Source organism: Chamaea fasciata, unplaced genomic scaffold (assembly GCF_029207755.1).
Source record: "Chamaea fasciata isolate MVZ Bird 193981 ecotype frontalis unplaced genomic scaffold, bChaFas1.0.hap1 SCAF_1, whole genome shotgun sequence".
NCBI lineage: Eukaryota > Metazoa > Chordata > Aves > Passeriformes > Sylviidae > Chamaea > Chamaea fasciata.
In genome coordinates, this window is record NW_027094086.1 from 56,716,172 (window position 1) to 56,734,262 (window position 18,091).

The 18,091-nt window shown below is 38.5% G+C and overlaps 1 protein-coding gene and 1 pseudogene across 1 annotated transcript in view; one reads left to right on the forward strand and one right to left on the reverse strand.

Moving 5' to 3' along the window:
• The window catches only part of DOK6 (docking protein 6), a 253,368-nt gene extending 240,620 nt beyond the window's left edge, over nucleotides 1-12,748 (forward strand). Inside the window, exon 8 of the mRNA XM_066184309.1 lies at nucleotides 989-12,748. Coding sequence (XP_066040406.1) covers nucleotides 989-1,128 — 140 coding nt within the window. The 3' untranslated portion in view covers nucleotides 1,129-12,748. The remainder of the gene's footprint in view (nucleotides 1-988) is intronic.
• Nucleotides 12,749-13,466: 718 nt separating this feature from the next.
• LOC136290553 (uncharacterized) overlaps nucleotides 13,467-18,091 on the reverse strand; it is a 29,074-nt pseudogene continuing 24,449 nt past the window's right edge.

Here is an 18,091-nt window from a genome sequence, read left to right on the forward strand (position 1 = left end):
TTCCAGCACTACTGGCCCAGCTGCTAACTGTTTCGAAACATGTCAGCATGAGCTGAATTCTTTAGTATTTGAGTCTATACCATTGCAGCTATTCTTTAATATCTCTGTGGTTGACATAAAAATATGATTTTGCATTCCTACAGATAATAAGTGTATTAAGACATTTTTAAAAACATTATGTAAAACCATTTTGAATCCAAACTTCAATATACTTTAAAAATAAAAAAAAAGATACATTGCATGAAGATATGCACTTTGAAAGTTTATGTTTTGTTACTAATTCAATCTGAATTTCAAAAGGAAATATGAGGTAGGAAAACTATCGGGTTATAGAATTGGGTCATCAGGGTTACCTGAGTCTCATCACTGGCTTTTCACATGTGGTTTCCCATATTGCTAATTAAAGCAATGGTTATATGAGATTCACAAGCCCATCTGAAAAAGCATCTGGCACGTCCTCTTCCCAACCAGTATTCTGCCATGTGCACCATATCCCACCCCTAGTTCATTTTAGAACGACAGTGGTGCTGCACTTACCTGACAAATTGCCATTGTGTTCAGAGGACAGTAAGTAAATAAAGTGGCATTTGTGGGACTAATCCCTTTGAAACCCCTGGCATTACTTTCATGAGCAGTGCTTCAGGTAAAAAAGAGGTGCGCTAGTTATTTGTCAGTCCTAACTGACATAACTAAGACTTATTAAGTAGAAAATACACTAATATGACACTTTGAAATTCTGAAAAATAATTCTGACCCTAAATTATGCCTGAGTTGCGTCTGGAATTTTTTTCCTTGGCTGGTAATCTGTGCCCTCAGCCACAGGAAATGGCCTCTTCTGCAGCCCCAGAAGGGCCTGATGAAGTAAGCCTGCTCTCCGGGCAGCCTGGGACCGTGGGACAGCCTGAAATTAATCCACTGTAGCCTGCGCCCATGGTGAAAGGCTTCCAAGCCCAGTTACATCTTTTGTGTTCATGCCCTCCCCCTCCAGGTCACAGCCTCGGCTCAGCGAAGGTGTCCCGGGCGCAGACATTCCCCAGCTACCCGTCGGAGCAGGCCGAGGAGCACCAGCAGTCGCTGTCGCTGGCCAGCAGCTACACCTTCAGCTACGGCTCAGGGCTGGTGCAATGACAGCTGGGGCTGCCGGCCCACATGGACACTTGAGCCTGGAGCCTCCCACCAGGACCGGGAGCCGCTGGCCCCCTCTGCACCCTCCATTTGCCGTGAAAACTGACGCCTACCAGCTCCAGCTGGGGCACCGCCAATGCGGGAACCTGGAGAGGTGGCTTCCCCGAAGCAGAGGCTGAGTCTTTATTTATTTATTTTGCTGTTCCTTTTGTCAATATGTTCAGAAAGGAGGGGGTTGGGGAGTTGGGGGGAGGGAAGTGGGATGCGTCTGTGTTGTAAGAAAGTGGTGGAAACAAATGAAACTGTGTTGGTTGGTGTGAAGGTTTCTGCATGACCCGAGAAGGTCCCTTCTGGGGCTCCATTGCAATGGCGCATTTGGCATGGGGGCCTTCCTTCCCGCCCCCACCAGCAGGCCAGCCTGTCTTCACCCACAACCTCTGTAGGTCCTTGCCACAGCCTACAATTCCCACTGGAGCCACTGAAATGTCGCCAACTCAAGATGCAGCGTCAGTGCTGCGGGGGCCACCTTCAGATCCGAGTGGGTTCATTCACTGCCCTAGAGGGTGGTTGGGTGTTTTTTGAGCCAGATACCAATACTGGAGTAGCAGGCTAATATGTTTTGTTGGGAATAGGGTTTGATGCATTAAGGTAAGGCTATTGCCTGGTCCAGCTCTAACCTTAAATTCCTGGGGCACAAATTCATCCCTTACACGTGCAATTCTCATGATGCCCCTAAGAGCTGTGAATATCCCTATCAGCAGCACAGTCTTGTCCTCAGAACTGCTGCAAAGTCCTCTTGTTCGCAAGTTATTTGGGTAACCATGCCTGCAAGCCTAACTTTAAAAAGCGGGAAAACTGTTCTTCAAACAAAAAAAGTGGGCCACTTGCCCAGCTGGCAACTGCCCGTGCCACGGCTGGGCCAGACATGGTAGAGCTGAGCTCTGGTCTTGTCTTTCTGGTCAGCGTTACTTTGATTTTCTGTGTTTCCTTCTCAGATTTCTGTTCTAGATGCACATTGTATCTTGTATGATCATGTGTCAAGCATCTGTTTACTTTCAAAAGAAGGATGAGTACCTCTCAATGGAAATTTCCTGTCTTTGAAAGACGTCTTTAAAAAACGAATTGTAGTAGGTGTTTGTAATCAGTAATTAGGGAATAAGTTGGAAGGCATACCTGTAGGTGGGGAAGAAATTTTATCTATTCTGAACATTTAGATTTTTGTAACTGTTATCAAATATTTATGTACTCCTTGTGATGCCCTGAAATGTTTGAAATTGTGAGGAGAAAAATCTACCTTCTTGTATGATCTGAGGAGCCTTGTGTTCTATTCCCAGTGTGAAAATATTGCCATGATTACCAGAGGGATTCATTCAGCTCATTGGTTGTTTCTCAGGACAGATTGAGGAAATGTATCAAGGAGGAGACACATAGACTCTTTTCCAGTGAAATAATTGATTTTATGTACTATAATTTAACTGAAAAAGTGCTGTTGGGTTGTTTTATATATGCACATTATATATATATATATGTATTAAAAGGTATGGAAGAAACTTCTGCTTTTGATTAAACATTTACTGATACGGTATGGTCAGCTTTTCTCCAACCATTTTCCTGGCTAAGGCCTTAAAGCTTTCTACACCTCAGTGAACGGCTGCTGAATAAAAAAGTTTTGCGATCCACTTGAATGAAATAGTACCACCCCACCACAATCACCTTTATTTATTTTTCCCGCTTTTCCTTGTCTCATTCACTACCTCTTTTCCTTCTTACAGTGCTGCCATACTCAGGAATAGAATGGCTCCCTACAGAGAGTATTTTGATGAGCTAAAATGAAAAACTGCTCTCCCACGCTGTCAGGGCACTGTACCTATGGCACTCTCAGAGCTGTACCCATCAAGGAAGTTTCATTCACACTTGCATTTAAGAAAAAGATTTGGTTGACATTGTGCTTAGGGAAAATTTCCAATTTGCAAGCTTTAAATGCAAAATGTGATACGAAAGGGTAAATATTCTGCTGGTGTATTTCTGTTACTCAGTGCAGCTTTGCCAAATATTTGCATTTTGGGGAAATGGTCAGTTATTTTTATTGTTTTGCAACTGGGATTCTGCCACTTGCCCTAAAACTATATGTATTTTCTTTGAAACTCCTTAGATTAAGTTTTCAATATGTTCTACAGGTTTCAATGCTGTGCCAAGTAACTTTTTTCCTCTGTGACTTAAATACTAGTCATTTAAAAATTACATATTCTACATAGTCCAAAAGTGGGGAAAAGGCAAAACAGGAGAATATCATAACTGCTTTATAGTTCCAGTGTCCATGTACTTTAAGAACTTATCTAAATTCTCAACCTAGTACTTCAGCTGTATTTCTATAAAAAGCATATGATCTATATAATGTTCTCTTTTCATTTCCTGGGGAACAGTTGCTGTCTGTGGCTTTGTCTTCCTATGCAGTACCTGAGTATTATCAAGTTACTGAAAATGTAGATGCTATTTTCAAAGAAAACACACACACACACACACACACACACAAAAAAAAAAAAAAAAAAAAAAAAAAAAAAAAAAAAAAAAAAAAAAGGGAGAGAAGGGAGCATTATAGCAGTTTTGGCTATATATTTGACCATATATAGCAGTTTTACTAAATATTTTGCTTTTATTGCATAATGCAACCATCTTCTCAACTAATACAGTTATAAAATACTTGTGAGGTCTCATACAATACACAGGACAAAGCTGCAGAACACAACCAATCTATAGCAAATCGGACCTGTTGGGAACTGATTTCTTGTAGAGACCAAACACAAGCACACTAGAATTTGAAAAATGAGGATGCAACTTTACAATGTACTGCAACGCAGGCCAAGACAACTGGTAACCTGAAGCACAAAAGTATTCAGGAGCCAGTGGATGCTGCCATTAGTGTTGCTCCAGAACAGCAGATGACATCACTGTAACATTGGTGTATTCACATAGCTTATACAGATGTTCCTCAGAAAAACTCCGTGAGAAGCAGGCAGACACTTTGACCACAGTTTGCCAGAAAATCCTGTTTTCATGGAATTGCTTTAATTCCTGACATATGCCTGTTGATAACCTATGTCATGGCCACTGAGACTACTTTGTACAGCTCCTAGTGCTTCCACCAGAAGGAAAATTCTCTCTTGGAACACATGGTAGAGCTGCCTGCCTAGAGACTACAGTGGCCTTTAAATAGACCCAGGGACCTCATGGGACCCTGTTCCAGTCTCAGCTTTCTTCCTGTGCAAGGCACACAGATAATACGTCTGCTCCTGACCCAAGAGTTGCCCTCTGTTTTCAGCTGATGAGCTGTGAAGGGATGGAGGGCAACAAAATGTCTTCAGTGGTAACCAGGTGCAGCTGGTACAAATGGAACTAAGCATCAGTACATGATAAAATAGAAGAAATAAAATAAAGCTTTCTCTTTTATTTCTGGTTCTAAGGATATATTATGAATATATAACTGTGACCATGAGTTACATTTTTTAGAAATCACCCTCTGATAACAATATATTCACCCCTACAAACCAATAACACATGGCATTACTAAATGTAGTTACTAATATATCTTCACTGTGAATATTATAGATTGATGCATGCTGGTACTTTTGATTTTGAAGTTACTTGGTGCAGAAAAGGTGAAATTGAAAGAGACTGCTAATAAATCATCAAATGGTGCTAAGGAACTTGAATAGTCCCATTTTTTTAACAGCTACATGTCATTATTTGTAGTTCAAATTGTCTGTGAGTATACTTGTTTGAAACAATTTCATCTGCCTTTGTTAAGGAAATGAAAAAAAGAGAATCTATTGTAGCAGGGAGTTTGCTGTTTTACTGAGTAAATATTTAGTCATTACTTTTTGTGGCACGCACATGGTCACATGTATCAAGTTCTGTCCTTGAGGGCTTTTGCTGGGTTTGTTTTCTTCTTTTTTTGTTCCACAAAAACTATAAGTAAAGCTTGAAAATGTATTGACAAACCAAAAAAGTTTGTTGAGGCATTGACAATAACTGCTCTCTTTTGTTTTGTCAAAAGTCTACCATGACATTTCAGGAAAATACTTCATTCCACAGCACTTGTATATAATAAATCCTGTCGGGATGCAGAAAACTATAATCAAGTTTTGTTCTAAGTTAATAAAACTTAGCTGGAAGAGGGGTTGAAATTAAATGTCTGAGGGCAAAAGTGTTTTAAAGTGCTCTCTATAGCAATAATTTAGGTACAAAATACGGCCTTCAGGCACCCATTTATTTAGAAGTTGCTAAGTGCAGGCAATCTGTGACGACCCTTACCTGCTTACGGCAAAGAGAAAAAAAGGTCAATCATTAATCATATCTATGTATTTCATTTATCAGAAAAGGAATTAACTTCATGCTTGTTCAGCTTTCCAATCTAAGAGGCAATGCTATGAGGAGTAGGGTTTTTTGAGATATTTGATCTCTAGGAACTGACAAAGACCATCAGCCTGTAGCATATAAAACCTCTGCTCAGACTTAGCTCACCAGCCACATGTGCTAGTTTTCATCTGGTAGCCCAGAAGGTGCAGAGTGGTTTTCCATTAGAAAATTTAACTGTCTTGAAAGGCTGTGCATTTAAGCATGAAATATAGAATTATTTACAAAATACTAAAAAGGAAAGGGTAGTGAGTTCCAGTTAATCTCTGCTTTAGTGTTTAATATTAGTGTATTTTGACTCCTTTTTATACTTGCTGCAAAGGAATAAGTGTGGCTTTTATCCACACACAGAATGGAGCGAACAGAGGAAAAAGTGTGAAAAGCTGCTTTTTGATTATGAAAATAGATCCAACAGCACCGGAAAACTTCATTTTTCCATGCATCATTCAAATACTTGTGACTCTTTCCAAACACACTTATTACACAACAGGATATATTAGAATTTTACATTTTTCACCACAAAGAACTGGTAGGAATGCCTGCCTATGTTTTGTAAGTAGAAGATACTGACTGTGCAACACCACTGTAGTGACATAACTTGAAAATCAAAGAGCTGGATATATTAATTCTTCAGTTATAAAGTCTTGCACTACATGAAAGATGCTGTGTTTGTTCTTGATATTATAAATAAATGCTCTTCACTTTTTATTTTAGATAAAATGTGAGGTAAATTGGAAACAAGGATGAGCTTATGGTGGAATGAAAGAAACCGCAAAAAATATTGACTCCCTTGTTGTAAAAAGAAGTTGGTCTCCCTGTCCAGGTCCTTAAAAGACAGTAAAATGTGATGGGTGAAGGTGCTGTGTATTCAGCAATTATTTAAATTGCTTTGTGCTTAGAAACCTAAATATTAGAATCTGCTGGAAAACTGGTGCTTTTGAAGAAAATGGAAGTTTCACTTTGGAAAGATTTTTATATCCCTATGCAGTTTGACAGATTTTTACAGGCACAATTAAAACACATATGAAAGTAACTGAGGTTTAAGTATGATTAAATATATTTCAAGCATTTTACAATGTCCATATTGTTATGAATATTACAAGCTGTAATGGAGACAATATTTCCTTTTTAACTGAATGCACGCTCAAAAAGTAATAGGCACTCTAATATGAAGAAGTTAATCTTTTTAAATATCACATTTAAAGTCCCAAAAAATTAATTTCGTTGGGGTTTTTTGTTGCTTTGATGAGGAAATCCTCATGAAGTTCAACAGATCTACTATGTTCTCTTACAATCCTGAGATTGTCAAGTGCATTAATATATTTTACAGTAGATATTTTCCTGTGAGAATATTTGACACGAATGATGTTAAATTTTAATCAGCTGACACATTGTTTTCAGTGTTTTTAAAAATTGTATGGTAGCAAGACAGAGTGGGCATAGAAAATAGCACAAAGTTAATTGGCTGGTTTGGCAATTCCATACCAATAACCAAAATAAGCATTACAGTTAAACATTTATTCTCATCACTGCTCCTATACTTAGAACAGAATAAATTGCATAAAACAAAAATTACTCTTGTGGATGTTAATTGTTGCATTACCTGAGTTTCCACAGATGATGGGCTGGAGACAGGAGATATCCAGAAACACTTTTTCGAAATTGTTCTGATTTGAGATGGTTACGAGGAAAACCACGAAGCCCATGGAAAAAAAAATGTTATGACTTCTTACCAAAGAATGATACATGCTAACCTTTTACTTCTTTGAAAATCATGATTATAGAAAGGTAGAGAAATTTACGAAAGGAAGTGAAAAATGTGGTAAGATATCAACAAAAATAAAAACAGATTGTGTAATCTTTAAAAGGATTAGGAGAAATTGGCAAGCACTTAAGCACACAACAGTGGACTATGTTGAGTACTAAACAGTTTCCCTGTAGCATTCTATTTCTTCTTCTCCTTCTTTATCAGGAGCTGGAAACAATGTTGTGTGTTCAGTGTAATTCCCAGCTCCAAGTTACTCTGTACGAATGGACTGAAGCGTGACGGGTTCATTTTCCCTAAACTGGCTGAAAGAGCCCAGGACCAGTCTGCCTAACATGCATTATGCAGTACAGAAAAAACAATATTTTGCACAATGCACCGCCATGGTTATCACACAACTTTGTGGAACTCACTGCAGCCAGATATTGTCAAAAGTATAATTTAGAATATTTCACAGCTCATTGAGTTCTGGGTAATATCTTCCTTTCTGATCCATAAAAATACATACAGAGGTGCTCAACGTTTATTCTTGTAATTACAAAATGTTCTGACAGAGTTCTGTAAGAAAGTTCCTCCCATTCTACCATTGTTGGGTAAATTATAGACATTTCAAAGAAAATAATAAATGTCTGCTTAAGACAGTTGTATTTCAGAGAAAAAAAAAAGGTATTAAAAGAGATTAATTTTAATACATGGAAATATTTCTAATATACATTCCCCTGTTCAAACACACATATAGACATCAGCACAGAGAAAAGTATTGAAGAGAGAAAGAAAGAAAGAAAGAAAGAAAGAAAGAAAGAAAGAAAGAAAGAAAGAAAGAAAGAAAGAAAGATACTGTGCTTTTGTTTATATCTTAGTATGATAAGCTGTTGATCACTTAAATCATTTTATAAAGTTTACTGGTTAATGCTACAAATTAATTATTTAGTGTAACAATCTAATTGAATAAACTGTTAAGAGAGGTGTTAAATACTCTTTAGAACCACTGAGATGCTTTTCTAAACTTAGGAAGCTGTCTTTTTAAGTAAGCATAAGGTTAGAAGAAATATGTCAACCACGTCTAGTGATTCACATTAATTATTTTATCTAACTACACAGGCTAACAATGTGGATAGTGTGGAAATAATCTTTGGAAGCTTGTGTTGGATAGCTTTGTACATTTCCTTTGGTATTTCTAGCTCAAACATTATATCCTAAGTTATGTGTAGGGATATATAACTTTAAGTCTGTAGCACAGATAGCAACATAAATCTCCAGCTTTATAAATCAAGCCTAATCAGGGCCAAGAAATTAGTCAGAGCAGTGGCACTAGTCAGTCCTGTGGCACGGTGGCAGCCTGCCCCAGTAGTAACTGAGCTCACACAGTTGAGGCTGTCTCAGTGTTCCTGAGACTCTCCTGTTTTAAAGGAAGTGCTGACAAGCTCATCACTTGTTTATCCCGTGGTTATCCGGATGCTCTTCCTCTTCTCATAATTCTGAATGCATTGTATTATTAGAAAATAACAACAACAACAACAAAAAGGTAGGGACAAAAGCAGATACAAGGACCCTCTTGGTGGAGGAGTGCCCTACCAAGCCCTGCAGGCTCTTCTTCATCCTAAAAATATGAGTTGTTTCTGTGCAGGAGCCCAGCTTCAGAGGGCAGGGGAGAGAGTGTGCTCAATTACCTGATGCAGGCTGGGAGAGAACTGGGAAGGGTCTCCCATTTCCTGAGTGATTTGGCAGGCATGATGCTGGATGAACCAGCATTGCATGTGGCAGTGAAAAGCCTGGTCCAGTTTAGTGTTTGGAACTAAACTGCTGTGGGTCGCTAGCCTCAGGGTGGAACCTGAGATATCAAGGAAGAAGTGGTCACCCTGAGCCCACACATACCCTCACACCACACCCCAGCAAGGCACAGCTGTGAAGGTATGTCTTGTGCTGTAGCCAAAAATGGTTCTCCAGGAATGCAAGTGTTTTGGAATTGTTTTTTATGTTGCCTTACTTACACCTTGAACAATACAGTCTGGAACCTGGCAGACAGCTGCTTCTCCTGGGGTCTGCAGCCTAAAAGAACATTTTAGCACCTATCTTGTAGACAGACTGGCTGGTTTTGGAAATAACCCTTAGTGTCAGACTTACAAAGCTGTTCAGAGGATTAACTCCTATTGAGCATCTCAGCTTTGAAGGAAATTGCACTAGGGTATACTCACTGAGGCAGGGTTTCAACTACTGTAAATAAATACCATTGATATGGACTTTTGCAGAGCTCCATAAGAGAGTATATTTAAAGGAGCATGATGCACATAAAATCTAAAAATAAATTTGAAAAATCAGAGTCCTGCCCTGACATCTTTATGGTTACAAAAATAATAATCATCATCCTTAAAAAAACAGACACAAAATAGCACACAAACAAACAAAACCTAAAAAAACCCTGCCCCTAGAAATTAAACTGGTGGTGAGATCAATCCTCTGAATCTGAAATCTTTCCTTTTTCTGAAGTAAGGTTTCTTATTTGAGACTCTCAGGAGCTAACTAACAAATGCTGGTAGTAGCTGTACTTCAACTGTTCTGCCTGCTGTGTTTCCTTGGTCCTCTCCTCCTATCCCCTAGTCCTGGGATAAGACCTGGAGAGGAGGCAGGTGTTTAATTTGCACAGTATAGTTAGAACAATCTATTTCTGAGCATTCTTGAAAACATTTTGGTGCCTAACAGAGAACGTGGCTGGGAATTTAGCTCAGGTAGGGGTCATAAAGAGGGTTAATTGCTGAGCTACGCTGCCAAAAGCGGGGGTGTGGAGGAGTCCAACTTCTTGTGTTCCTTGGTGGGTGCAGCCCTTAAAACAGCCTGTTTCCTCACAGAAACATTGTTTTACCCCAAGGCATACAGCCAAAGGAGAGCAGAAGACGAACAGAAGGAGCAGTATCATGAACATATTACAGTCAGATAAGTTCTTTAAGGTAAAGGAATGTTTCTGAAATGAATAAAGAAATTCTAACTTTCACCTTCTTTCATAGACTGTCTCTTTCTCATCCCGTTGTTCCAAACTCTGGTGACTGCCTTTCCCACATTCAGCAGTCTTTTACAAAGAGATGTGAGTTTACACCCTTTAAAGACTTAATTGTACTATTAATCATTAAGTATTCCTTTGAACGCCAAATTTAAATATTTCCCTGTTTGACCCAATGAAAAAGTTTCATTTTATTATTATGGAAAAGGTTTTAATTTTCTTTAATCTCATACATTCATTTTCAAATCATACAGATGATAGTTATCCTAGAACACCCTTCAAGGTATTCAACACTCATTTTTTTAATGACAACACATTTTATTATATTTATTTCCTTTCAGCAAAATTTCTAAGACTTTAAAAAACCCCGTAGAACTGTTTAACAGTTTAGATGGTATGCTGAGCTGGTTGGTATCCATGGTTGGGTCATTTTGCTTCATTGATTCTTTTTTCCTCCCTCTTAACTATTTTAGCAAGTGGTACAGCATGAAATAGCACAGTAACTGCTCAACATAAAATTTCCAAATTACAGTTAATAGAGTTTATTCAAAAGAAATGAAAAAATTTCCAAAAGAAAAGGACAAATCTATGGGAAATATTGAAATTAAGCAGCAATAAACAATGGTTTGTTTACACTGTAAAGTCTATTTACATAATCCAAACAGCAAACAAACTCTTACTGGCTCCCAACCTGCCAGACTCATAAAATATTTGAAGAGGTCTAATATTGCACTTCAAATTGAGCTTTTGGAAGTTTCTCTTCTGTGTAGCTTACTAGTTTTTAAACCAATGAGAATTATGACAAGTTTGGAGTTGTTTTCTTTTTGGTTTTGTCACTCGTTCAGCTGCTGTTCACTGATATTACTATGGTACAAAAATGAAGCTGTTGTTTTGGGATTGTTTTTTGAAAAAAAGAATACCATATTGTTCTTACTATGCTATGTGTGATGTGACTTTCCCTGTGGAGTATCCTGGTAGAACTAATATGTTTCTGGAATTTGAATTAAAACAGATTACATACTTGCAAAGGAGTGCACTACAGATTTTGTTTTCTCTTCAAATCTCAAAAATAAGCAATTGTTTTGAAAAGACAAGCTGAAAGTACCAAGAGAGAAAAGAAATAAGGGCAGTACCACAAATAATCAAAACAATCTGGTATTCCAGATATTTAACCTCAACCTCTCCCCTTTTTTTCCCCTCAGTAAAGTAGGGATGTGTTTTGACTGTCTCTAAAAGCAGTAAAACAATACCATCTCCTCAGCTTATGGATGTTTGTGTATCAGGACTCCAACTGAGACCCTCTGTGTAATCAAATCCATTACATTGTTATTTTGGCATTTTACTATGGGGGGATCATAAGAAATGACCCAGTCCTGCAAGGTTTCATTTGTAAGGCTGTGCACAACTTAGAATTATCTGCTATGACATTTGATAACTCAGGAAATAAAACAACGTGTTAGTAGTACAGTTCTGTGTATACTCATCAATTTAACACTCAAGAATTTGTATATCTGAAAACCTTCAGCAAGTGAAATTTAAAAAAAAAACCCCAAACATCCATTGCAATGTGTCCTTGTTCGGAGTACAGAAATCCAAAACAAGATGTTTTTAATGGCATACAACATTTTAAACAATGTAAGTCTTCAGCATAAGTTGAAAAGACCCTTTAGTTTAGGATTTTAGATTTTTCGCTGAAGTGTAGGATAACCACATGATGCTATTATTGCTCAAATAGCGAAGAGAAGCCTTGTGTCCATGTTACTCTCAGAAGAATTTTGGCTCCTATTTTCCTGTGCACGTGAAGAAAACTTTCCACTGGAGAAGGCTGCGCCAAATGTGCTTTTCACTGTCAGGCTGTGATGCCCTTCCTAGCCAGCCAAGCAGAACCTGTTCCAGATTTGTAGGCAGACTCACGATGCCTCCACCACTAACCCCTTTCAAAAAAAAAAAAACCAAACAAAAATCCCAAATACCACATCCAGCAGCATTTTTACATATGCTTCAAGAGAAAAGTGGAATCAGGCATAGGTGGGCCAGGCACACAGTTTGAAGTATGCAGACATAGGTGATTATCAGCTGTCATGGTAACACCTTCATTTGCTGGCATTCTGTCCTCAGTAATTCTGCAGATTTGTAAAAGGCCAAAAGATGCATAGATCCTAATTCTCAGGTCTGCCTTCTAGTTCTGTTTGTTTAAGGATTTAATTTTTTTGTCTGTTTGTTCAATTTCTGTGTGACTTCTTCTGTAGGTTTCAGCAGAATATATACATATGCATACATATAACTACATATGTACGTGTATTGTTTTGTAAATGTTCTCAGTCATGCTTTCTTCTGCTTTGCATCATTTAATCATATACCTTCCACGTTGTCATTTATTTTTTGCGCAATTAAACCTTATAATAAATTATTAAATATAACCTGACAGTGACAGAGTCTTCCTGCTTTGTTTTCTTCTGGGCATGGGGGGAGTGAACGGGGTGAAGGAGTGGGGAAGGAAAACAGGGGCTACACTTCAATTTCATCCCCAAAAAGAAAACACTGAAATTATTGTGGTGAGTGGCAAGAAGTCTGTAAAACCACAAAGCTGTCAGATACCAAGCTGCTGTTCATACTTTTAAATCTAGGTTCAAGGAGCCCTGATACATGTGCTTTTGTCATCTGAATAGCACTGCTTGCCCGGCAGCAAAATAACACCTCCTGTGTGGAAAATCATGGGTATTTATTATTCTACAGAGCTCTCAATTTGACATGAAAAACCATGAACATAGACAACATCAAACACATTTTCTTTCTCACCCTGTCACATAGGCTTCTCATACACATAGATTTCTCAAACCAAATTAACTTTGTGTAAACATACGCAGCTCCATTCTGCATATTAGAGCTGTTCTAAAATTGATGCTTAGGAGTCCACCTATTAGGTAAAAGTGTTTCAGTTGCAGGACAAATAGTCTCTAATCCTGCATGTGAATTGAAGGATAGGGTAACTCTTCAGGCTTCAATACAACGCCAACACAGCCAGGGTCATGTCACTTGTCATGCCAAAGCAGCCCAGGCCGTGCCCAGCACAGCCAGCTTGACCTTCCACTTCTTGCCAGCACAGAGAAAAGTCTCTGCTGCAAATAAAAGGCCTGTGCTTTGATTACTTCATTCTTAAGAAAGAACCTAAAGGTCTTTTCTTATGTTTGTGTCAGACATTTTTGCTGTTGACAAAAATTTCGTCTGTCTGCCGGAGTGATGATTCTTCTCCTCTTCTTTCTCAGCTGTGTATGCCATGAAAACTGGATCTTCCATAACTGTTACAAGGAGGCTAGAAGAACATTAAAAGGATGATTAAAAAAAAAAAAAAAGGTAGTTGAAGGACTTTTTTCAAAGCAGCTACCACTTTGAAAAAGCAGAAAATTTTTTCTTCAGATGCTGATTTATTATTGGGAAGTATGAAACCATCAATAAAAATAGGGGCTTGTCTTCTTATTTTCTGTGAATACATTTCAGATTCAAGTCATATGAAAAAAGAAGTTGCAGCTTGAATATGATTCCGAGCTGTCTCATATCTGGCCCCTGGTAAAGCATCAGTGAAGTGCCCCCTTCCCCTCACACACACTCTTCAGATACTGGCACAGTCTCACCTACATCCATCTTAAAACATTAATTATTCTGAAGCTATTGACTATGCTAAGAATTAGTCATTTCATTAAGACAACTTAATGTTACAGTGCCTGGGTGAACTGGTGTGGAGGAAAGGTGTTTTCTGAAGCCAAAGGCCAGACCCTAGCATAGGGCCACTCTAGGAAGAACTTCATCCTGGTACAAACAGTGACCCAACAGTCAGAATGAGAGATAGCTGCTTTACAAGGACATATTGTCACTGGAGCTTGTCACTGGGTCGTACAGGAGTGAGATCTGAGAGGTGATAGGTGAAAAGCCAGAGTCTCACATCCTCTGTGAAAATAGGGTCTCACATCCACCGTGAAACACACATTTCCCTAAACACACTCCCGATTAAGGGTGTGAAGAGACAAGACAGAAGCAGTGAAATTGGCTCCTGTCTTTCCACTTCTAAACTTCGGGACTTGAATAGAATTATTAAGCGGGGGAGGGGGGGGGGGAGGTGGGGAGAGAGACTCAATGTTCCAAAACATGGTCTAGTACAGTACAAAAAAAACAAAATAAAATAAAATAAAATAAAATAAAAAACCAAAAACAAACAAACAAAAAACCCAAACTAAAAACCAAACCAAAACCAAACAAAACAAAAAGGAAAAAAAAAAAAACACAAAACCAAACAAAACAAAAACTAAACAAAATGCACTGAAGCAGCTATCCTGAAGAACTGTAGTGAAGCCAAACTGGAAAAAGCAGATAAGACAAAGAGTGCCATAGAATATAAATTTTTATAAATTTGCCTCAGTTTTACGAATGATGACTTGAAGAAAAAAGACAGTAACAAAGACACAAAGAATAAAAAGGCTATCAAACCAAAAGAGGTAATATGTTGATAACATGGAACAGAGTAGAGTCTCTAAATGTAGCTATAAAAAATTAAAGAATATTAATCAAAAAAATGAATAGTAGTAATCATATTTTTAAATCTTCAGTTTTTTCCTCTCCATATAGTTTAAGATTAGACTATAAGGTTCAGGGGATATAAAGAGTAGACACAGAAGAGAAAGATCTTAATAAATATACTGTACAAACCATGAGTAAGCCTTATCCCAACAGGTGATCTTACTCAGACCTGAGTGGACAACAAATCTTTTGATAAAGCCTCTGTGATCTTCCTCTTCTTTCTGAAGACATACATTTTAGTCAGAAACAGAGTAACAGTAACATGAGGAAACTCATCCATGCATCATCCATGATAGTATAGTCTAAAATATCTAATTCCAAGATAATGCTGGTATTTCTTACTTTCCCCCTGAAACCAACAAACACAATAAAATTGAGGTAGACTTGTAAATTGCAACATGCATGAGATAAACACTGTGTCGTAAAACCTGAAGCCCTTTGATTCTGGGAAATACTGATATGTTGCCCAAAATTCCAGCAACCTCATATATTGTGGTAGGGGAAGGAATACATTTTCTGCTCACTATTGTCTTTTTTTTTGGAAGAAGGGAGATTCTCTGTCAGACCACTAGAGATATTTGGCAGGGAAAACAACAAATTTAAATAATCGTTTAAACTATTACTTTGGAACCCGCTGTAAATCTGGAACATAAAATCAGAAGATAAAAAATGCTAGAAGATGTAGAAGACTTCAAGATATCACCTGTCCTCTCTGCACAAAATAGGAATAGCAATGGCTAGCTTGATGTTATTCCTGACAAATCAGCCTTAACATATTGTTTCAGCTAATACCACAGTAAGCATTTAGCTGACAAAGGAACTTCAGTAAGCCATTTGTTTTCCCAATGTGAAAAAAATGGACAAAAAATGTCACTTTTTCACAGGCCGTAGAAGTGATAGGCTTTTTCATATTTAAAATTTTGGTGAGAAAATTCAATTTTTTATGTATACCCTTTCTTTTCATTCTGAGGGGGATGGTAGGATGAGCTGTTAATATATCCATCCTCACCTGCTTCAGTATATTATGCAAATTGATTTGTTACTCACTTTTTTGTGAAAAGCAGTGGTGATGCAGAAGATCAGTAGAAAATCTAGTCTACCAAAACAGCAGCAAAAATCCCTTCAGTTATGTAGGTAATAATCCATTTGTGATCCCAAGTTACTAAAATATGATTGCAATAAATACAATTGGTATTTTGTAAAAATATAAATCAGCATGAACTTTTTATGACAAACTAAGCTGAAAAATCAATGGTTATATAAAGATATTATTTCATGACAGCTCATGCTCGATATTCAGACTTTACAGCAATTTCCTTTTTCTAAAAAGCCTGTGTTATGCTGAACCAGCTCTTAACAAAGTTGTGACTGGAATGACCAAAGGTGAGTGAACACAGCACAGTGGTATGAAAAAAAATAACTATGCTTTATATAATCCTTTCTATCTCCTTCCCTCCCCTGGTAAGAAAGAAGTCCATACGTAAGTGACTCAATATATGGTTAATAAAAGTTATCAGTCTACTTAAGGGAATGTTCTTGGCTAACACAAAGCTGTGAGGAGCAGTCAATAACCCAGAGGGTTGTCTGAAAGCTGCCCTTCAGAGGGACCTCGATGGCGTGGAGAGATGGGCAGAGAACTGTCTGGAATCCAACAAGGTCAAATGCAGCATCCTAAACCTGGAGAGGAATAACCCAACACATCAGTACAGGCTGGGACTGATATACAGGAAAGCAGCTCTGCAGAGAAGGACCTGGGGATCTTGGGAGACAACAAGCTGTCTCTGAGCCAGCAGTGTGTCCTTGTGGCCAAGAAGACCAATGGCATCCTGGGCTGCATCAGGGAGAGCATTGCCAGTAGGTTGAGGGAGGTGACCCTGCCCCTCTACTCAGTCCTGGTGAGGCACATCTGGAGTACTGTGTCCAGTTCTGAGCTCCTCAGGGCAAGAGAGACAGGGAGCGCCTTGTGTGAGTCCAGCACAGGGCAACAAAGATGATGAAGGGAGAGTCTCTTTTATGAGGAAAGGCTGAAGGAGCTGGGCCTATTCAGCCTCGAGAGGAGATGACTGAGAGGAGACATCATCAATGTCACAGAATGACAGAATCAGATATGTTGGGGAAAACCTTTGAGATCATCCAATCCAACCTGTGAGTCTGTAAGTATCTGAAGGGAGGGTGACAAGAAGATTAATGAAACCAGGCTTTTCTCAGTAGTGCTAAGCAATAGGACAAGAGGCAATGGGCAGAAACTGAAGCACACGAAAATCCACTGGAATATGAGGAAGAACTTCTTTACTCTGTGGGTGTCCAAGCATTGGGATAGATTGTTGACAGAAGGTGTGGAGTGTCCCTCACTGGAGATATTCAAGAACCATCTAGACACAATCCTGTGCCATCCAGGATGACCCTGTTTGAGAAAGGAGGTTGAACCAGATGACCAACTTTGGTCTCTTCCAACCTGACCCTGTGGTTCTGTGACTGTAAAGGTTGTCCAACAGGACATACCAAACAGTCATCCAATATTTCCATGGGCAGCAAGTTATTTTTCAGAGTACCAGGAAGATCATATCAATGCTCAAGAGATTTTCTGTTCAGTATTGCACACAATGGTATCAGTTATTTTCTGCTCTAATTCAAAAGGGAATCTGTTCTGTTTTTAACACAAAAAAAATTCAGAAAACTTTCTCCCATTATCATCCCCTTTTTTTTAATCACCCAGTATTGTACCTGCCTTGATGATGGATGTCAGGAAACCTGCCACATTTGTTCTAGCCTAAGCAAAAAGGCTTTCTTTGAAAACTGCAACCTAGGCAGGAAAAGTTAAACTTATAGTAACTTTTCTTGAAATGCATTGATTTATTTGGAATGGAGTCATATCTTCAAATGAAACTAAAGAACAACTTGTAATAACTAAAGGCAGAGAAAGACAAGAAAATGGCTTCAAGGTATAAGCCAATTTATTCTTATAGTGCTCAAGTCTGCAGTGAGGTAACATTTTTTTAGGTGAAAAGCATTGGCGGAAAGAACAGGCGAAATACTATCAAAGTCACATAGGTAATCCACAGCTCAAGTTCTCAGCTATTCATTGGTGAATGAAAGCTAAAATCTGTCTTCAGCTGTACTCCCTCTTTAATGTTCTGCTCACTCTATAATGAAACCCCAGCTGCCCCAGAGTTGTTCCATTGCGGTAGACAAGAAAGTTGTGTGCTTAGGTCACAGGCAAA